Source organism: Lepisosteus platostomus, chromosome 15 (genome assembly GCF_059453375.1).
Source record: "Lepisosteus platostomus isolate fLepPlt1 chromosome 15, fLepPlt1.hap1, whole genome shotgun sequence".
NCBI classification, from domain to species: domain Eukaryota; kingdom Metazoa; phylum Chordata; class Actinopteri; order Semionotiformes; family Lepisosteidae; genus Lepisosteus; species Lepisosteus platostomus.
The window spans coordinates 20,903,503-20,925,220 of record NC_142625.1 but is presented as its reverse complement, the minus strand read 5'-3'; the positions used below and the strand labels follow the sequence as shown (position 1 = coordinate 20,925,220).

The following is a 21,718-nucleotide window of genomic DNA, read 5'->3' as shown; positions in this document are numbered from 1 at the left end:
ATGAACTGCTCTGTAGGGGGCACTGAATATAAAAGCTTTTTCAGATATTTCTGTTATTTTTTCATAATTTGGATCTGAATGCTGGATCGAATGTTTTTTCCAGTTTTTTTCACCCTGTCAGATTTAACATCTGTTATCTGTTTAATGGATAAATTGATGTTAGGTGTTTGTCTGGCACTTCTGATTTCTGCCAGCAGGAGGCGTTGGAGACATGCCATTGGCTTAGACCTGTGAAGCTGGTCTGAGGGAAATGGTGAAGGGAGGGACTGCAGAAATTAAGAAAAATGTCCCAGGGACCTTGAAAGTCCCATTAATTAAAATGTAAAAATCTTAATTTTCTCATTTTCCATGATGAATATTAGGTTATTATACACAGCTTTCAAAATTATTTTTTTGTCTATATCCCCTATAGTGATGCAAGTTTAAAAGCTGGTAAGGTTACATTTAGTCACCTGTTGAATTATTACTTAATCAGGGCAGTTCCCTTGCATTGAAATTATAGTTTTTGGGGAGCATTTTGTGTCAGAGAAATTACCTGGTATTGTTGTATTATAAATCAGTGATATAAATCTGCGAACTCTCACTTTAAATTTCTGTCTGAGCTGTCTCTGTGTCACAGTCACGGTGTTTCCATCACAGGTCATAAGAAGATTGTGATTGCTTTTTCCATATGGCCAAACTGCTGAGCTCTCTGCCCTTCTGTTCCACTGTGGGCAAAGTTCCCAAAATGTAGTAAATTAGTAAACAAATTAGATGTTCAATATTCTCTAAGTAAAAGAACATGGCCTCGGGTGTTACGATTCTTTTTTCTTGGACCCTGAGCACCCATATCCCTGTTGGAATGGTGAACATGTGCTGTTCTGCTGAGCACAGTGTGTGTCAGTCCATGTAGTTCAGCCATGTGCCTATAACTGAGGGTACAGCCTGCAGGACGTTGCCCCAGATAAACAACTGAAGGACAGGATCCTGCTGACAGATGTTGGGCAGGCCGGGGGGACAGATTGATTTAATCTGCCAGGGTAACTGTCAGCAGGCCAGACCACATGGCGGTCATGCTGGCAGACTTATTTCTAGACTCACACAGTGCCAGTGCATGGCACAGCAAGACAAAAGGGTGAGCCAAAGTGAAAATGTACTTCTTTGACAAGTACGTCTAATTCTACAGAAATGACACACTGATACAAGTTTTTATCGGCTTCTGGAAGTAATCTGAACAAGTTAAAAAAACAAGTCAAACCCTCAGAAAAGGCAGTGCCAGATTTAGTAGCTCACAGCAGCGACGGTCCATTCAGATGTTTTGAGCCCAGTTTTATTTTGCAAGTAAATGATACAATCCCTTGTCGCCATGTGCTGTATGTTAAATTAGTGGGTTCACATCTTAATCTTGGAGAACTTGCTAGCAGTTCTGCACCAATGCAGAAGAGGTATTATTAAGAAGTGTGAATTGACAGTTACGTATACGAAAAACACAAACACTTCTGTCCGAAACCGAATTCTTCCCTTTTGGAGCAGAATCCTTTTGCAAGCACCTCGAGGGGTTACATGTTAAGAAAAGTTGTCTCGCACAGAGTGAAGTGTAGCGCGTGTGACCTGATGGGTCCTGTTGGCAGCGATGGAGGATACACCTGTGGTGTTTTGATCTCGGTAGCTGCAGACGTTGCAGTGAGAACACCCAGACGTGTTTTCCCGAGATAAAGGAAGACTACTGCAGACCGTGCGTGGTGAAACGAGAAGGTCCCCAGAGCAGTGCCGAGAGTGGAGAGGGAGTCCTCAAGGTAATGTCAGCTCAGCGCAGGTGTATCCTGCGGTGTGATTTGTGTAATCGCTCACCTTTTTCGGCATGGAAATGACTTCTTCTTTTGGTTTTGAAATGGCAGTCTTGGTCCTGAGGTCTGCCAAACTGTTCTCAACAGCTGTATCCCTCAACTGCACAGATAATGAGGTTTAGTGACATTTGGAGGCGTCTTTCCCGTGACCTACATGGGTGACCCTAAATAAGAGATGCAATGCCCTGTATTCAGTGTAAACAGTGGATTGAGTTTAAAATACTTCTTTGTCAGCTATGCAATGGATTTTTAATCACCTATGGGTGTATGCAGATGCAGAGCTATGTCTTCACTTAACGCAAAATTTTTCACACCAGTTTATTAAGTTTAATTACATTAATATAATTTTCCGTGACTTTATAAGATTTGAGCAGCCATGTATCCGCTCAGGGGCATGAAGATGTTATAGTGAATTAACTGTTTAATGAAGCAGGATCCCAGTACACGCCTATATACAGTAAATGTCTCGCTTGCTTATACAGTGTCTATCTTCATATCCATTTTCTTTTTTTCTGTGTTATCAATAGCCAGACTAATCTAGCCCTGTATGTTGTGATTTCCTGTATGTCATTAACTGACTCATCTAACAAATCAATTTTGTAGAGTTATTGCCATGACCCTAGTAAGTACTGATCAATTGAATGTCACCTTTACACCCACTTTGACTCTGGAAGTGTCTGCTAAATGCAAAATGAGATGTGTCTGGGATAAATAAGACTTGGCAAACGAGTAAAACCATTTTTGTATGTAATAAAAGCATATTACACACTTGTTTGAAGTTTGTGTTGAGGTGAATGAATAGTGATCGCATGGTGAAAGGCTGTGATGCGTCTCACCCGTTAACCAATATGGTGCAGAGGCTAGGCAGTCAGAGTAGTCACGGCCACTGCGCCTGCCTCATAATCCTCATAACCGAACAGCAGGCAAGCGCCCCCATGGTCACTATCATCTGTTACAGCACAGACAGGCTGGCTCTCAGTCCCTCTGTGGGATAGACAGTCAGCTCCAAACTGCAGTGGCCTCTTGTGGAAAAGGTGTGATACTGCCAGTTGAGACCACTGTGTGTGTCCCAGTTTACAGTAATCACAATAGTTAATGGGACTAACAGCTGCACATAAAGCCTCAGATAAAAAGTAGTGATTGCCAGAAGTGGCCTTTTCCCCCAGATGATCAGAAATTCTCAAAACGTATGCTTCTGTAAATTTGCAATAGCATTTTCTTTTGTGCTAACAATGAGCAGCGGAATTAAAGGAGGTTTTCCAACCTAAGTTAATTTTAATTAAAATAGTTTTTTATCTTTAAGGTTGCGGCTTGGGGGGCGCCTGAAAGGTTTCTTGGGCGCAGAAATTGAGGCCTCCTGCCAACACAACTGCAATGAACTCAGACATTGTCACACTAGGGTCCAGAGCCAGAGCTAATCCTCACAGAAATCCACACACAAAATTGCTTTCCCTCTCTGCTAAAGACTGGGGTGAATGGGAAAGCACATTCCTGCAGCTTTGAATTCAGATTGTTCAGGGAAGTAAGGATTAAATTCTCTTGGATTTACATCAAATAGAAATAAGAAAGGAAAAGGGGTCTTTGTGTTGTATACTAAAACTAATTCAACATGGTTCCACCAGTTTGCACCAAAACCAAATATAAAAACCCTGTGTTAGGTATGTAGTATAACACAATATATTTTGGACATTTGGCCTCACTTGGACTCAAGTATGCCAAATACCTTCTGCCTTAAGCACTTCTGATAAGTGGAGTTGATTTGAATGCTTTCAACTAGTTTTAACTAGTTTATCACAAATTCATTTCAGCTCGGAAACCCTTTTTGTTTTTGGTAGTGATTACAGCAGCAGGAAATCCAAATACACACCTGGAAAATCAGTAGTGCCGTTACTGGCGTGAATAAATTGTTGACTTCTGCCCTGCCTCATCTTCTCGTGCACAGAGACACACTCACACACCATTTGTTTGGATTAGAGTCAGTGTTGTTGCTTCAAGCAGTTTTCAGATGACCACTGCCCCCTAAAAAGTCCCAACTGCATGACATCATAATTTAATTGAAGCATAGAACTATTCTCATTCCCCTTTGTTAGAAGTGAAAGTTTGGAATGTGGAATCTGTTGGTAGAGCACATCAGTTTACAGTGAGCCCAGAAGGGTGTTATTGATCTGTTTAAAGCAAGCATGTAAAATACGTTTTTTCTGCAGTGCCACTGTGCTGGATATAGGGTGTTTTCCATGCTTCTTTGGCACTCCACCCCACCTGACCTTCCTAAATCCAATTACCAGCCGCACACAGCCCAGACAGCTCCGGACACTTTATGCTTACCAAGCGAGAACTGCAGTCATTCCCTCTGCGCACCTCCCTCTCTCGCTCTCTCGCTTCCTCGCTCTGCTCTATCGCACTCTCCTCCCATCTTCTGGAGGGTCAGGCTGCTTGGAAACACTGTTTCTCCTTTTCGGCTGGCAGTGCTCTCAGTGCTTTCTCTCCCGCCCCGCCTCAAGAGAAAGATGACTGCCGAGCTGGATCTGAACCACATCGCGTGCGCAGTAGTTGGAGTGGTGAGTGAGCAGGAGTGCGAATCGGACACGATTGCTTTGCCTTTCTAAATTGTCGTTCATTTGCAGTGTGTTACTGTAATTACAGGGTGGCTGCTTTTGTAAAGCAGTGGGCTGTGGTTGTGTGTGGACGCTGGCAGTGGGCAATGTGCAGGTGCGACGGCTCTTATCTTCCCACTGTTCTGTCTCTGGGCCCGTCAAGAGTAGCCACCCAAGAAAGAGAAGGGTTGTGTGTTGAAAAGAGCAGATTTGTTACTTTTCTTCCCCACCAGAGTGATGTAAATGAGAAGTTATAGCTCACAGATTGTGTAGCCCTGAGGAAAAGGGATGGGCTAGCACAGAATCCACTTTAAGCTTTTCTCCCAATTGCAACAGTGAAACGCGTTTTTGCATCTCCTCGTACAGTGCTCATACAGTATTTAGCACTGCATCGGAAAAGCACAGCAGTATTGTTTGCTACTGCAGAATTATTTTTTTTTTCAAATGGTGATGTATGCCCAGGGTTTAACAGACGTGCTATAATAAAAGGAGTGAACAATTTTAATTATCACCCAGAAAATTTTGCAGAATCCTGTCTGTGTCAATGCTCTTAACAAAAACCTAAAAAAACAATCCACTTTGTTTGTTGTTATTAGTACTGCTATTTTTATTCACATTTTATCCATGATATTGGGATTTATTATCCTCTGTTCTCCATTAGTCTGGAATCCCTGCACAGACAGTAATGCATCTCTTTGTTGCAGATGTGCACCAAAAACTGCTGTTTCATTGAAGGCTATTAGCTGTTCTAACCTCATCCCGATCCTGCACACGAGTAAGACGGTATTTTGCAGTGCTCTTAGGAATACATTTACAGGTATATGTGGAGGAATTCTTAGTATAAAATCAGACTTGTCATAATGCACCACAGTCTCTTATTCTGCTAGGCGATGTCCCTTCTGTTTCATCTGAATGAGTATTAATGAATGCTGTCCCTCATGCGGACACATAGTATCACTGAAGACTATGAAATCTCAGTCAGTTGATGTTTTCGTCCTATTTTATTTAACAAGTGCAGTTCTGCTATTGAGCATCCTTAACCCTCCATGCTCTGTCTCAGAACATGGAAACCGAAAATCGCATTTCCTTGTTTCCAGATTATAAAGTAGAATTCAGTTACCCTACATTAATCAGGCTCTTTTTCAAGTTTTACTTTGACTACTACTTTTTGTGCCCTTTTCCAAAAAAGCGTACTTTTGTTGTGGCGAGAGGGGACTTTCCCTTCGTTTGCTATGACTGGAATCGGAGCGATGAGGAGAGTGGGGAAAGTGGTATCCCATTAAAGCTCATCACCTAGACCTCTGTTGCCGCCCACTGATGTCTTTCTAGAAGTGTCTTTTCTGCACTGTGTATTGTCCTTTTAGAACTAATGTCATGGCAGAGCTACTCGAGGCATTGCCAGTCTGTCTTCACTTCTGTGAAGAAGAATCTTGCTCTTCCCAGTTATTTTTATTGCAAATTTACCTGAGGTTTAAATTTCCATTTTTATTAGGTGCCATTTCCTTGCATCCTTTCTTTCAGTATCGACATCTGTGTGGAAAGATTGCATGATAATGCAGAAAGAGAGAGAGCTGTTTTCTTTCAAGATGGGTCAGACTGGACAAAAATGGCTTTATTCAGTGAATCTTCTAAATTTCCAAATTGCTTAGTTGTGTAGAAGGTGGCTTAGGGGCTTTCTCAAGCAGTAATCTCAGTTTGTTTTCTGAGTCAGGTTTGGGTTTTCATTTTTCGCTCCCTTCTTTGTTTATATTATATTTGCAAGGCAGACAGTTGCAGCAAGTCTGCGGCCGATCACGGTATATAGGGGCAGCTTCCCCGTGCAAACAAGACGATTTTTGCAGCAATTGCGGTAGATACAACGGGGTAGCTCCCAAACCTGTTTATAACATTTTTCATACTGAGAGTGCGGTTAAGCACAACCCTTTTCGAAAACCCTGAAGAAAACGAGCAACAAGGAGCCATATCTCTGATGTGGAAGGTCTTTCCCCAGGTGGGGAGTCCCAGGTGTGGGTGTTCAGTTACTACAGTCCCTGGGCTCAAAGACAAGGTGCTTAACCAGGCCTCCCCCATATTCAATTCTCTGTTCTATATTTACTCTTCTTAAACGTAGTTTTCAAAATGCTAATCCCACAGCTGCTAACTTGGTCATGCCTTTGCAAAGCCACCAAGTTTCTTGAGAATCTGTCAGACAGATAGTTTTTGTTCTTACTCGACACTTTGTTTTAGTGCTTTTTTTGTTCACTAGATAAAATTGACACCAGATTAGTTCCCAGATTTTGTGCTTCAATAAAACACTAATCCCCCCGATTAAATCCTACTGTAGTCAAGTCTTGCCAGTTTGTTCTTTGTTATATAATCATCAAGGCAGATATTATTGGGCAAACAATAAGCAAAATAGAATGTTTTCCTTCTAGCTCTATGCTTATTGGTTATGGTAGAAATAATGCACTGAACAGCAAATAGCATTGCTTCAAATGTCTCGCTTCAGGTTCTAGGTTTAAAGAAACTAGCTCGCTGGACTGTGACTACTCCAGACGTTACACATATTTCTATCTATAATTCTGGCTAAAGCAATATTTACTTTACAAATAAGCGTGGAATGCTCTCCGTTTCAATAATGATTAAACATCATGTCTTTCAGTACATGTACAGTAGGTGATAGTCAAATTGCACAGTGTTTTGGAAAGAATGTTTTTTTCCCTTAAAATTGAAATACCGTATGTTCCAGGATATGAAGTAACAAAACCCTGCAGTGACACCTTTCATAATGAATCTGTAAATGTACCTGAGGCATCAAAAACCTGTTCAAATATTTGATTGAGTGACTGTTCCATGCTCTCACAAACATTGGCTGTGTTCACATGTTGCTGAGGGGAGCAGAAGATCGATGACTTCATTTGTTGAAGCCTAGTCCAGGGTCTGATGGAAAGATGACTAAGGCTGGCGCTCTCCATTGTTGATTTTCAGCTGGCTTCCAAGATCTCACCCCTTTTAAAGAAACTAGTTTTTTTCAAAAGTTAGTGAGATCAAAGCTTGTGCAAATCTTTGTTTATTTGACTAATGTTGTAATAAAAATCTGTAGTGATCTAAACTGAGGTAATTTGATAGCTTCGCTTATATACTGATTTTTGCTCTATTGGAGGAACAGAATGCCTGTTGGATGCTGTTAATACAGATGACCCAGTCAATGGGTCTGTGACACATCTAATATATTTTACTGCAGTCCTATCCTTGGTTTATGATGCAAACTAAGGAAGACGGCTGCTGACAGATATGGATTCATTTTAATGGCATCACTGAATTAGATACCCCTTGTAGTTTGTGTAGAATTGGTTTTGTTTGCTTGCACATGTAGGCTCATCTAGATACCCGAGTTCGTACATTTCATTAGATTGTAGAGGCAACTGCAAGTCATTCCGTGCTTCATAGTTTTGCTAAAATAGGCCCCAAGGGATGCACAGCAAGGATATTTCCGTACAAAGATAATTTGATTACAGGCAGACGTCACTGGCCATTATCTAGTAAACAGCATTACAGCTGTGACACAGTTCCATGTCCTCAATGTGCGCTGGGCTTTCTTTTGAAGACATCACAGATTCAGAAATGGTACCTTTTTCACTTCTGACCTAAACAGAGATTTTGTGATCTAATCAGGAAGACCTAGTGATCTCAGACAATGGGCACATGCATCTCAGTATGACCGCAAGTGCATCAATTTGCTGTGGAAACAATTCTGCTTTTTGAGCCCCTTGCATCACATGATCTTATCATTCTGAAAATGACCACATTTGCAATTGCACAAGGACATAGTGATGCAGATATCCTTTTATCTATTTAAAAAAACTGAAGTGGTTGTGCTTCCCAGTATTTTGTCCCTTAACCTGCTTTCTTGATTGTCATTACATTACAATAAATGCACTGTATAGAAAGTTGATGTGTATAATGTTAGCGATTTAAAATATTTACTATACCCTACTATGTTTGAAATACCAAAAGAAGTTTTGAAAATGACATTCTTGCAGTGGTACATATTTCAATGAACAAAATCCATACGATAAAATTGTACACCCCAATTGCAGGCATTTCTTACAATAAAAATGGAACCTTGGTATATCCTGGAGCTGTTGAATACGACCTTTGATCGCATCCTATATGTCCTGTATTTATTAACGAATTCCTCTGGGGAATCTGAAATGAAATTTCTTTGGTGGAAAAACAGAACCGCATGTTCCCCACTGCCTCCCTCTTTTGGGCACAATTTGTGGATCACTCAGTTGTGGAGGAGCCAGAGTGCGTCGTAAGTTAAGCGGCCTGCTTGCGACTGCTGGTCACCCGGCCCTGACTGAAGCAGCACTTGTTTCTCGTCGTCTCCAGGAGCATGACATCGAGACTCCGCATGGCGTCCTCCACGTCACCATGCGCGGAACCCCCAAGGGCAACAGACCGGTCATCCTCACTTATCACGATATCGGCCTGAACCGTGAGTACTCCCTGTGGGTACGGCTTCTTGTGAGCTTTCTCAGGAAGAGCAAAGGCAACATCTGCTGTTTAGATTTCATGATGGCATGTGTCGGGTTCCAGATCTCCAAGGACTGTCCTTTGGCTGTATTCTAGAAATCCTCAATGTCTTTTCTTTAAGGGAGATTCAGAATAGAGTGACGTTGTGTGGGGTAATAATAACTGGCGTCAGTATATTCGATTTTGACCAAAAACAGATCTAAATTTGCTGGTAAATAAAAAAAATTGTTAACATATTGCAGCACTTCAGCTTTATATTGCTTTTGTGTTTTTAACAGTTTACTATAACTATGGCTGTGGCCAGTTATAATCATAATTATCTGCCAGTTCATTTTTAAATACCTTTCCTGAACCCACTAACAAGTAGTCAGTGTGGTTAATGGTAATTTTAATGTTTTGAGTGCCTACAACCCTACAATACTGTAGTGCTAAGAAGCCACTAAAGTACTGTGCTATAGTATATTTTTACAGGGTACATTGTCTTGGAAAAAGAAAGCACATTAAAGAAATGTGAGATTGCCTTGGCCTGGGCAGCACTCCAGGTGCAGAGATTTAGGCCATTAGGCCAGAATACACATTACATCACGTCCACCTGTTTCTTCCTGAGTGGCCTTTCAGCATTGGCGATGAGGTTAGCAGGAACGAACTGAATTGTATTAAAATGCAATGGCCAGGCTGTGTCTGCATGTCTCATGCTGTCAGCTTCAACATTTAAAATTCTCCAGGAGGCTCCCTGGCATGTTTCTGTTGGTTAGGTAGCTCTGAAGAGAAGTTCGCCACAGCTTCAGCGTTCCGTTGCCTAACGAATGGAGTGTTATTTATACGAGATGGACAGGTAGGAGACTCATGCCCATGCGTGCATCTTTCTGTTGTCCCGCTCAGACAAGTCCTGCTTCAACACACTCTTCAACTTCGAAGACATGCAGGAGATCACACAGCACTTCGCAGTTGTCCATGTGGATGCACCTGGGCAGCAAGAGAATGCCCCCCCATTCCCTGCTGGGTAAGAACCTGGGCCGCTCTGGTCCAGTCTAAGGAGCAGTCTAAGAGTATGCCTGCCTGGAAGTCACCTTCCACTGTTCCTAACGCCATTAAGATTTAGGACCGTGGATTAAGATTAAGATTCTGGTATGTGTGTATGTATATTAGTTTATGTTCATAAACTTGTTTGAAAAAATGTTTTTTGTGAAATATAGTATTCTTTATCACATAACACCGCCTTGTTTGCTAATATGTTCGTCTCCTGCATGCATGCAAGTACGGAAAAGAGGGCCCTTCATACCATAACATAAGCTAGTTGGATAGTACATATAATAGTGCAATTGTATTCTTTGTTCATTCCGAAGAGCTCTTATTGCTGATCCCCTGTTCCCGAGGTAGTTAATAACATGTCCTTCATATAGCCTGCGTCAGCTCAGTCAATGACACACTGCTGACCCCCAGACCCCAGGTCTCACTCACTGTTATAACGTAGGCCTTAGAGGTAGAAACTTTCCTTCGCACATCAGCATAGTACAAGACCATATGTTGGGGTTGAAAGCACTCTTACTGCCCTTCATAGGTTTTACAAGCAAAGCCAACCTTTTAACCAAATTGTAGTAATATAGCAGAAAGGAAATACTTTTGACTTGACTTATGGAAATGGATCAGAAATGCCCAGCATCTCTTAGCCTTTACAAGAAGCTGTAGCTTATAAAACCTGAAATGGATCCAAGCCCAGTGGGACAGGAGTATCACTGGTTTCATGCAAAAATGCTTGAGCACTAAATTTCTCGGTTCTTGTTAAATTGAAGAACACTGTGGTTGTAGAGATCTGGGTCTTTCCTTATGGGTGACTGTTCAGCCTTTTCAGCTTTTAAAGAAAAACAGCTCAGGCTGTTTTTTAAAGGCTGGGAGGATCACATGCAGTTTCTCGTTGCTAGTCCTCATTATTTCTTTGCACGTTTTGGAATGTTACAATTGCTGTAGTGTAAATTCCACATGTCCTCACAGGTACCAGTACCCCAGCATGGAGGAGCTTGCCGAGATGCTCCCTTCTGTTTTAACACACCTGAAGTAAGTTCCAAGTGCAGTGCACAGCAGAGTCTGCCTATTGATTTGTTTCCTAGAAGTCTAGACAGTCATGGAAATGCCTGGCGTGATCTTGATGGAACATTATTCATGATTATTTTTTACTTTATGCTCAAAAAAATTTAAGCTATTTAAAGAATTGTATTGACAGGAACTAAAAGATGACATTTCATCTTCAAAACGGGGATCTGGTCTTTCTAAACTTTTTGTTTGCTGTTTTGCTGTGCTTTATTTAAACAGAATAAGCAGCATTATGGGGATTGGCGTGGGAGCTGGGGCCTACATTCTGACCACACTGGCGGTAGGTTCAGTGGGATTTCTCACTTGAGTTTGACTGCCTAGTTGGCTCGAGTGGACCACAGGATGCATCTTGTGAATTCATCCAGATGTTTACCTTTCTTATAGAGACATAAACACTTCACAAATTCAATTCACATTTTTTGTGTTAGCACGTTTTCTTGTTCAAATTGAGGAATCGGGATAGGTCAGTAACCCATTATCACTGTACATGACTTTAATCAGTTGTTAAATGTGTCATTTTAAATCTGCACATACTTGATTATTATATATCAAGGTAGATTTTGAGTTGTATCTTTCATGGTTGATGTCTATAAAAGTCTTATCCCTCTTTAAAATTTTGGATCGAATGGAAGGGTCTCTTGTTGACGAAAACCTTGATCTTTAACTGGGTTTAAGTAAATGCAGTAGACCAATTTAAACACAGGTAGAGGTGTCACTTTTTTTTCTATGCAAATATATTGTATTTCTAATGCATGGCCTAAAATGACTTAGACGTCACATGCAGTACCCGTATGGAGGGTAGAATCCCCATATCCCATGATATAAGGAGGTAATGACCCCTCCCACACTGTCTTATCCCTGCATGGGTTTACTGCCATACTCTGCACCATGTTTCCAGCTCATTCTAATCCCTCTATAAAAAGGTAATAGGATTTACGATAGATTGTGTTCTGAGGCTTTACCTCTGGCCTCACTATTTTTTTAGATTGATGTCACACATGTTTTCGGAAACTGACTGACCTGCACTGTTCTATATTTAGAGTCTTGTGGTCCCTTTTGCTGTGTCACCAGTTTTCTGCAGGCTTGACAAGATGTCTCGGGCTGCTGAAACATTAATGTAGGAAAGAGACCAGCATTAGAATGCTGGAGTGATTCTAATACCGAGAATGCTCGAGTGAGCAGAGCACTAAAAGCCTCATGGCTCCTGGCGAGTGTGCAGATTCCCCAGTCAGTTCTGTTGTCAGGTCTGCTCCCTAAATCATGTGTTTCTTGTGGTCTGCAGCTCAACCAGCCCAACCTAGTGGAGGGATTGGTGCTCATCAATATCGATCCTTGTGCAAAAGGTTGGATCGACTGGGCAGCTTCAAAGGTAAATATTTATATTGCATGTATGACATGTAAGTATTCATGTTTAATATATATTTATAAATAGCGCTGGGAGCCCTATCCACCAGCCTGATCATGTAGTGTACTCGGGTAATCTACTTACCCAAGGCATAGACTATGTGAGGAGTTAATCCAGTCTCACTGCACTGCTGGAGCTGCAGATTTGGTGTTATTTACTATTTTTTATGGATAATCTGTGGTTCGTTTACAATCAACCAAGTCTTCAATGTTCAAGAAGTTTGTCCACCTTGTCACTTGTCCACCTGTCTCTTTGAGAAGAAAAGGTGAAGTGTGCTATAATATTGTTCTGAGAGGGATTTTAAGAAGAATGATTAATGTTGTAATATGATTTGAATGCATGAGGTTTGCTCCTACAATTCTATCGCAATTATGGAAAATTTATAGAGGTGGCTGCTGAAATTCCTTGCTGTTTATGCAAAACAAATGTTCTTCTGCAGTGCAGTTAGCTTACCCTTGCTAGCGCAATTGAAAACAGATATGTAACGTCTTGACTTCTTTTCTAGCTCACTGGATGGACAAGCAATTTAGTGGACATTGTGATGGCTCATCACTTCAGTCATGTGAGTCTGAGTTGTTTACCTGCTGCACGGATTCCTTCATTATTGGATATCTGTTTACAATACTCAGCTAATCTCTTCTGATAAAGTGCAAATGGCACCCACATATCATATCTGATTCATCTTGCTTAATCTGATTGGTCTCAGTAAATATTGTATCTAGCAGCATGTGAATGAAGCCTAAAGCCAGCATTTCACTTCAGACATGCTACAACATTGTAAGTTATCCAGATGTAGGTAGAGGTGAGGCGTTTGTTTCAACAGGCAAAGGGTTCTGTTTCAGTCTTTTTTTTAAGGTAATACCATACCCACAGTGTCTGGGTTCCCAATAAGGTTTTCCTTATGTGTCCTCACAGGAGGAGCTTCAGGATAATCAGGAGCTGATCCAGACGTATCGCCTTCACATTGCACAGGACATCAATCAGGACAACCTGAATCTTTTCTTCACCTCTTACAACAGGTACTGTATAAACTGCACAGCCTCCTTCCCATCAGCCCTCTGATGGACTCAATCTCCCATCAGCCCTCTGTCTTCCCTTCACCCAATGATGGTGAGCCACTGTTAGCTTCAGCACCCAGAATTCTGTGTTTTTCCATGAAGTGACACTATTGACAGTACAGAATCAGTCCAGTCTTTATGCATCTTTGCATAAAACAAATAAGATATACAAACTTTGTAAATCAAGTCTGGAGCAGTTGATTGAAGATAAAAGTGATCCTGACTGTGGACATCTAATGGAGAAAATGTTAAATCTGTGGCACTGAGAGATGCGACTTTAAATAACAAGGAAATCTTGTGATGAGAAAATAGAATTCAGCCTGTTAGAGCTTATCATTTTTGATACACTAAGTGATTAAGTCCATTTCTATAGAATATAGTGCATTCAAAGTGTTCTGGTCTTTATATACACTTTAATGAAAATTAACCAAATAGAAAGAAAATGTGACAGGTGTCTGTATGTTTATATTGAAACCCATAGGCAGAATGACACCCATAGTACCTGATAGCAAGCATTGTACATGTTGCACTGTAGGTGCTTCTTGTTGAACGCAGTGATGTAAAAGTTCATGGTGTTCTGTAAGGGTTCTGGAAAATATGCGATAGAGTAGCTAGGGGCATGGGGGTTCAATTGTGTGGCTTGCTTGCTTGCGACATTTCAAACCACAAATCTGTGCCTGACACAGAGGCGTGCTATAAAGTAGTGTGGTTCTGAGACACGTGACACGCATCATCCTACAGTCTGACCTCGTTGTGGAAACAAGAAGGCTGACAGAAGCCCACATGGGGTCAGCCTGCTTGGAAACAGCTGGGCGTGAATGGGGGTCTTGAGATTTGGAAAAACTGCTGTCATTCCGCAAGGTCTGAATGCGAAAGATTTTATACCGAGTTGAACTTTTGTTTTATTTGTTTGAAGCCGTCATGATCTTGAGATTGAGAGACCTATCCCCGGCCTGAATGAAGACACAGTGAGCACGCTCAAGTGAGTATGAGTGTGACTGTTAAGGTAGTCCAGAACATAGCAAAGGTTACTGTGATAGGAGATTGCCATCTCCTCTCAACCTGACATTTGGTCGTGCCGCCAGACCCTTTAAACTGATATTGACATCTATCTCGAGGTCAAGCTCCTCTCCTTGTTCTTTCGGGGTTTCTTTTTAGCATTGCACTGGCCCTAAATCTTGTCAACGCTCAGTAAGAAATCCAGACAATAAAACTACAGATGTCTTAGTGTAGAAATATGTTTCTTTTCAAGGGAGCAGTTCAAACACTCCTTTAACACCATCCTGGTAACACTTTCATTTTTAGTTTGGAGTTGGCGAGTGCTGTCCACACTGATGACCATTTCTATTGTTTTACCACACTGTCTGGATCAGAACTTTGGAGGAATTCACCTTTTGTAAATGCCTAAATTACTCATTAATCACTTCCTCAAGTTCTGTTCCCTGAAGTTTTTTTTTATAAACTGAAGCAACTAGTAACTTCAATACTTTTTTGTATCACCTGTTTTATTCTATGAGCTTGACGAAGTCAGAGTATGACAAAAAACAATTGGAACGTTCAATCCGTGTTCATTGAGGTTCACTTGTGATATGTGGTTTGGGTCCCCCTTAGGTTCTTGGGTTAAGATGTGTTTGTATTCTTTAGTGTAGTATCTTCAGAAATCTACATTCGCTGCTCACAAATGTTCGTAACCCTCAGTAAAATGAACTGACTCACTCTTGTGGCTGGCTGGGCCGGAAACAGAACTGGCCGGGCCTTGACAATCTCCGGATCTCAGTGCCATTGAAAACTGTGGGAACTGGAGGAGTGTGCCGTTTCAATCACAACAGTGTCCCGATCACAACCTCAAATGAGGGAGAACCAGCCAGAAGAATGGGATGGGATGGGGCTGTAGATATTTTCAAATGTTGAGGAGTTCAAGCCATGTCCCAGTGAAGCTCTCCCTGCTTTAAAGACCCAACGCATTATTTGGAGGGCTGTTCCGAAGGTTTTGACCAGCAGGGAATATAGTCTTTCCCTCTTTTCCACACCAGGTGCCCTGCCTTGCTGGTTGTTGGTGACACCTCACCAGCAGTAGAGGCCGTGGTGAGTTTATTTTGTTGTATGTTTTTGGTGGTGTCATTACTGATAAATTCAGAATTGTAACTCTCATTTACAGTATCTTACTCCTTGTAGTCCTCAAATAAACTTAAGCACTCAGAAGAGTGATTTAATATAACAGAAAATGCTGTTTTCTGCTTTTCTAGCCTTATCATCAGCAGTAGATAACCACGCCTGTGTTTTGATGAAGACCTGTAACAGTTTCTGAAAAAGTTCCAGAACAACACATATGAACTCAATTTTACTTTTGTTAAGCTAGAACCTGGAGTGTTGTCTGGGTGGATTTTATGTTGTGTATTTTAAAATGTATTTAAAAAATGACTTACAGTGTTACAGGTGAGATTAATAACCTTATCATTTCAAGAATGCTTAAACTGAAATGTATTGTGATATTATGTTTTCAATTGCAGGTTGAGTGCAATTCCAGATTAAATCCTACAAAAACAACATTGTTGAAGGTGAGATGTCACTATTGTAGAGAAAGTTTGGTGATGTTCAGCAAACATTGTGACTGCTATATGGAAAAGCTGATAGTGATAGATTTTGCTAAAAAAAAGTCCTTATTTCCTTATTTTCGTCTGTTTTGGCAAAGATGTTAAGTGTTTGAAAAGAACAGTCTTATCTGTTCAGAACAGCTTGTACAGTCTACCCTTTCTAGGACAAATTATTAAAAGATTCACATGCAGCTTTGAATAACTATGTTTCAGTAAATGTCGAACCTAAATTAGCTCATAGTGATATTTTTATGGCCCAGCCAACGTGGTGTGTATTTATTGGTGTATTTTATCTTGTTTTTCAGATGGCAGACTGTGGAGGGCTGCCTCAGGTTGTTCAAGTAAGTAGATGAATTATGTGTAACTATTTTCAGAAGACAAGATTCATATAGAAGAAACTGCAGCGAGACAGTGCAGTCAGGACTTCAGACAAGCATGCTTACCTCCAGCTGAGGTAAATGCTATTTCTATAGCGCATTATGTTACACTGTGTGATCTTCACCAGTGAAAAATCGCAAAACAGGATTTTATTGGGACACTACCTGTGTTAGCTCACCTGCTCTTTTGATTAGTGCCAAGATGTCTTTAATGAACATAAGTGGCCTGGATATTAATTTAACATCTCTTCCAAAGCCTGTCTTCCGTCATTGTAGTGTCTTGGTATGTCTGTCTTACTGGTCTGACACCACTTTCAAAGACAGCAGACAAGTAACCATGTCCATCCCTCATGTTTGTAGACATGGAGATCATAATAATTAATAATAATAATAGCTTACACTTATATAGCGCTTTTCTGGACACTCCACTCAAAGCACTTTACAGGTAATGGGGACTCCCCTCCACCACCACCAATGTGCAGCCCAACCTGGATGATGCGACGGCAGCCATAGTGCGCCAGTACGCTCCCCACACATCAGCTATTAGTGGAGAGGAGAACAGAGTAATGAAGCCAGTTCATAGGTGGGGATTATTAGGATAATGATTTTACACTTTTCAATAATGACCATCTTCTTCTTGCAGCCTGGCAAGCTAGCAGAGGCCTTCAAGTACTTTGTTCAGGGAATGGGCTACAGTGAGTAATCTTTTCTCAATTTGCTTTTTCAGCCTCCTTACTGTCAGACATAATGTTGCATTAGTTTTTGTGTTCAACTGATTGATTTACACTGTCTACATGTACCGAGTATGGTTTTTGCTCAGAGTGTCCCGTCTGCAAAGGTGTTTCTGTGTCTTAGCATCTCTTTCCCATAGAAGATAAAATCTCCTGCTGTCTCCCTTTCAGCTGTATTTTTCCACACCACAGATGTATTGTGATCTATACATCCCATTGCTAATTTCCTTCTTTGGTATATAGAGTCAGAACACTTCTTCACTGATGTCTCTATCTCGCTTTGACAGACTTGAACAGACGTTTTGTTTTCTCTTTTTCTTTATTCTGTAGAAACCTTTTGTTTTTCTCTCAGTTCTAGATCTATTTTTTCCGTATTTTACTTGTATTTAGGAGACCTGCCCTGAAAAAAACTGCTTTTCCAATAGAATGTTACAAATTAGGATGCTTGAATGCAATAGCTTAGTTTTCACAGCTGAATTTATACACCTTACTGCTAAGTCCAGACTAGTAAGCATCATACTCAGATGTGTACTGGTTGAACATAATTGATTTTATTAAAGGAGGAATTAGTGCATGCAGTCTGGCAGATCTGCAACCTTATCCATAAGAATTTCCATTTTCCAGGCTGATATATCTGAACATGGCTTTATAGAGGATCAGTGTTATGCTCTTATTACTCATCTGGAATACTACAAACACATAGACAAGCATAACATAATTAATTGGCAACCCACAGTACACATGCTGTGACTTTGGGAGAATGACTTAAATATTTGATACAGGACATACTGCAGTGCATTTAATCATTTACAGCCTTTTGGCCAGTAGAACTCTGCCATGTTACCTGAAATGATTACCTGAACAACTGCCAGCTTCTTGAAAGGCTGAGCATTAAGTCAATTTTAAGGCTCCTGCTCTCAAGTCAAGTGGCTTGCACTAATGCTTTTCTTCTTGTACTCATGGTGCATTACTGCTCCTCACAGAATTCCTTCTTAACCCTAAGCTTTCCATCTAGTAAAAAATCTAGTTATTCCACAATATATTCTTGGCCTCCTTGATATCACCTTTATTATGAATGAACAAGTAAAATGTTTTGGGACAGCTCAAAACGCACTGGTGTTGGGTCTACCCTGAACTTGCAGACAAGAGCATGTTTCTCTCATTCAGAAGTGTATATTCATTTTGAGTGACTGCAAACACAGATTGGTATTAGACCAAACTCGTCTGAGTGATGTAAAGGCTTGTGTGCCATGATTTCCCATAAATGTTAAATGTTAGCTGCAAATTAAAACCTGTCTGACGTGTGTTCAAATATTCGCATGTGGCAGTTTCAATTTCAGGGACCTGAGGCCTTTCAAGAAAGTTTCAAGTTTTTTTTTTTAAATTGATTTAACAATGCATTCCTCCAGGAGGTTAATTTGTGGCATACGTCTGTCTGAGCTGCTGTTGTATAGTTTAATTCAATTTTTTCCACAGAGGAGAATATTTAGATTTTGTTTATTACTTAATCTGTTAGTGTTAGGCTAAATATAAATACAGGCAGTGTTTTGGGACTAGTTGTGACGTTGAAAGCTCATATTACTAAGGAGAGGGACTGACATGACTGAACTCTAATGATCTCACTGTCTTGTTTTCAGTGTTGCGTAACCATGCTTGTAAGTAATTGTTTTCTATTAAGAAAAGGATGTTTCTAGCATGACTTGCACTGAGCCATGCCAATATATATTGGCATTCTGAAATCCTCCGAGTGTGAATCCATTTTCTTTTATTTCACTTTAAGGTACAGTGGCCCCTATAATGAAGATGTAGCTTTTATGCAATTCAGAGCCCAATTTTTACCAGTTACCTCTTATAACACAGACCATTACAAATCATTAGACACAGATACCAGATATAATCATGCAAAGTGTATATGAAGCTTGCAATAAATATTGGAAGCATTTTTAATGAAATGTGGGGCATTGTATTCTTAAACTTTATCAAACTTTCACTGTTATTCAGTGTCTAAGATTCTCCTGTTGATACATTTTGAAAAGTTGTGTATATATCAGAGTTATTGGTGACAAGGGGTGCAAACGTGAGGGGAAGTATTTGGGCTTCTTATTGTCTTTAAAGAAGGCGAAGCAGCTGTCCTTTTTTACAGGGGCAAGAAATACTTTTTTTTTATTAAAACATTTTGTTACTGGAATGAGTAATTATTTTGTGAATGTTAACTTGGTTACCACTGGTGGACAGTCCTGTTCTTTATAATGCAAACAAACTTTACTTTGCTGTGAAGTAAGGTAAAAGTAGGGACACTTCTCAGATTTTTACATTTTGTTTTTGCTTTTTTTAATTAATAAATGCCTGTTTATTCCCCTGCCAGGTATTTCCTAACATAAAGAATATAAATGAAGCTAAGCTTTATTGACTTGAGAACTGAGGAAATATGTTTATGTAATAAATGTACCCTCTTGCTGAGTAAAGCCTATTTTTATTCAGATTTCAGCAAGTTAAAAAAAAAACTGATTTCTAGTTGTAACAAATATATATAGAAAAACTAAGGTTGCTGCTGGAAGAGGTGTTAGTGGGGCCAGCAGGGGGCGCTCACCCTGCAGTCCATGTGGGTCCTAATGCCCCAGTTTAGTGACGGGGACACTATACTGTAAACAGGCACCGTCCTTCGGATGAGACGTAAAACCGAGGTCCTGACTCTCTGTGGTCATTAAAAATCCCAGGGCGTTTCTCGAAAAGAGTAGGGGTGTAACCCCGACGTCCTGGCCAAATTTCCCATTGGCCCTCGCCAATCATGGCCTCCTAATAATCCCCATCTATGAATTGGCTACATTACTCTGCTCTCCTCCCCACTGATAGCTGATGTGTGGTGAGCGTTCTGGCGCACTATGGCTGCCGTCGCATCATCCAGGTGGATGCTGCACATTGGTGGTGGTGGAGGGGAGTCCCCATTACCTGTAAAGCGCTTTGAGTGGAATGTCCAGAAAAAAGCGCTATATAAGTGTAAGTGTAACAAACTTCAGACCAATTAAGTGATCAATTTTCATAGTAAATTGCTGCATAACCATTGTTAATGGATTTAGATGGAAGTGGTTGCTATTGCCTTTCACAACCTGGTCATCAATCAACAGGTAACTAAGTGAAGGACATTTAAAAACAATGTAATTGGATGCTGAAAGATATCTTTGGCTGATTCAGATATTTAAAAGGCACTGGTTACTGCCTTGGAAATTAATCTCAATGTGTACTGATGTCAATACAGAAGCCACAGGCTTCTCAGAAAGGGAGTGTTTGAAATTAACACCAAGCAGTCCAGAGAGTTGTAGGAACCACTTCAGACTCGAGACTGCCATCCTTCATCTGGTCTGAGTCTCTACTTAATGTCATGTTACCGTTAGTATCAGAACCTCATATTAGCCTTTGTTTCTGTGTTTTGAAATTAAGAATGAGTAACAGATGGCACTCTTCTCTCTGATCCATGAATCTTGAAAGACGTGTCTACTTTCGCTCAAGATGTCAGACTGAGGCCCTGATTATTTGGTCGATAGAAATCATGAGAGTTAAGGTGTTAACCTATGGTATTCCAGGGTTTCAACTTCGGGACATTCTCGTATTGTGTCCTTGATGTTATGTGCTTACTTAAGAATACAGTATGTGTAATTGTGAACACCAAATACATTTTAAAATCTCCACAAACTGTACATATTTTTCATTGTATTTTAAATGTAAGCATTTTTTATTCCCAGTTTTTTTTTAAACCCTTAATTCAAAAAACAAATCTGGTTGTGAAGCGTGAAGATGGCTAAAAAATAATTTTCCCGTGTCTTAAGAAATATGAGTGGATGTCGCAGTGCACGGTCTGTCTGCATGTGCCGACACAATGGAAATGTCTTCCCCTATGCAAATGTAAGAGAAACTTTCTCTTGTATGTGATGTTATCATTCAAAGGTGTCCACCAGTTGACTTATTTTGGGGGGGGAAATTGGCGTGGGTGCTTGAGTCCGGGGTGGGGACCTCAGGTGATGAATGAAGCCTCTGAACATTTGTTTCTTCCAGCCTTTTGATTTGATTCCAGATAGTGATTCATCTTTGCTGCACAGGAAGTGAACCTGGTATCAAAAAGATGTGATACATGCAAATTCCAACAGCAGAACTGAGCAGAAATACGTCTGAGCTGCGTAAATGTCTAATCTTCCCCACGGGTGTTGTGATGTTTGTTGAAAGATGGCTTTGAACCATGAAGAAATGCCCTGAGTAACAGGCTAGCACCAGTGCACAACAGAGTAGAGAAGAAGACTGCACGTCTTTCAGGTCCCACTCTTCTTTCATCCGGCTGGGGTGGACTTGGCCGGTTTTGTTTTCCTTCTTATTAACAGATCAGGGAAAAAATTGAAAGCTTCATTTTAACACAAACCATGCCTAGAGTGGCCGAACTGATGTGTATGAGATCTAATCTACCAAAAAAAACTTTTTTGAAGGACAATGGAGTGTTTACGAGACAAAGGACTGGGAGAGAGCAACCTTGTATTA

General features: G+C 40.6%; 1 protein-coding gene across 4 annotated transcripts in view; it reads left to right on the top strand.

The window, feature by feature from the left end:
- LOC148648202 (protein NDRG3-like) overlaps nucleotides 1–21,718 on the top strand; it is a 53,681-nt gene that overhangs the window by 29,011 nt on the left and 2,952 nt on the right. For 2 of the 4 annotated variants that reach the window (XM_088608196.1, XM_088608197.1), the window contains exons 4-15: nucleotides 8,795–8,900; nucleotides 9,821–9,941; nucleotides 10,931–10,993; nucleotides 11,249–11,309; nucleotides 12,312–12,398; nucleotides 12,940–12,996; nucleotides 13,350–13,453; nucleotides 14,409–14,474; nucleotides 15,526–15,577; nucleotides 16,003–16,050; nucleotides 16,392–16,427; nucleotides 17,107–17,158. In XM_088608196.1, coding sequence (XP_088464322.1) covers nucleotides 8,795–8,900; nucleotides 9,821–9,941; nucleotides 10,931–10,993; nucleotides 11,249–11,309; nucleotides 12,312–12,398; nucleotides 12,940–12,996; nucleotides 13,350–13,453; nucleotides 14,409–14,474; nucleotides 15,526–15,577; nucleotides 16,003–16,050; nucleotides 16,392–16,427; nucleotides 17,107–17,158 — 853 coding nt within the window. Of the gene's footprint in view, nucleotides 1–4,165; nucleotides 4,385–8,794; nucleotides 8,901–9,820; nucleotides 9,942–10,930; nucleotides 10,994–11,248; nucleotides 11,310–12,311; nucleotides 12,399–12,939; nucleotides 12,997–13,349; nucleotides 13,454–14,408; nucleotides 14,475–15,525; nucleotides 15,578–16,002; nucleotides 16,051–16,391; nucleotides 16,428–17,106; nucleotides 17,159–21,718 lie in introns of those variants that run through there. The other 2 variants (XM_088608194.1, XM_088608195.1) reach the window with 2 other exon arrangements.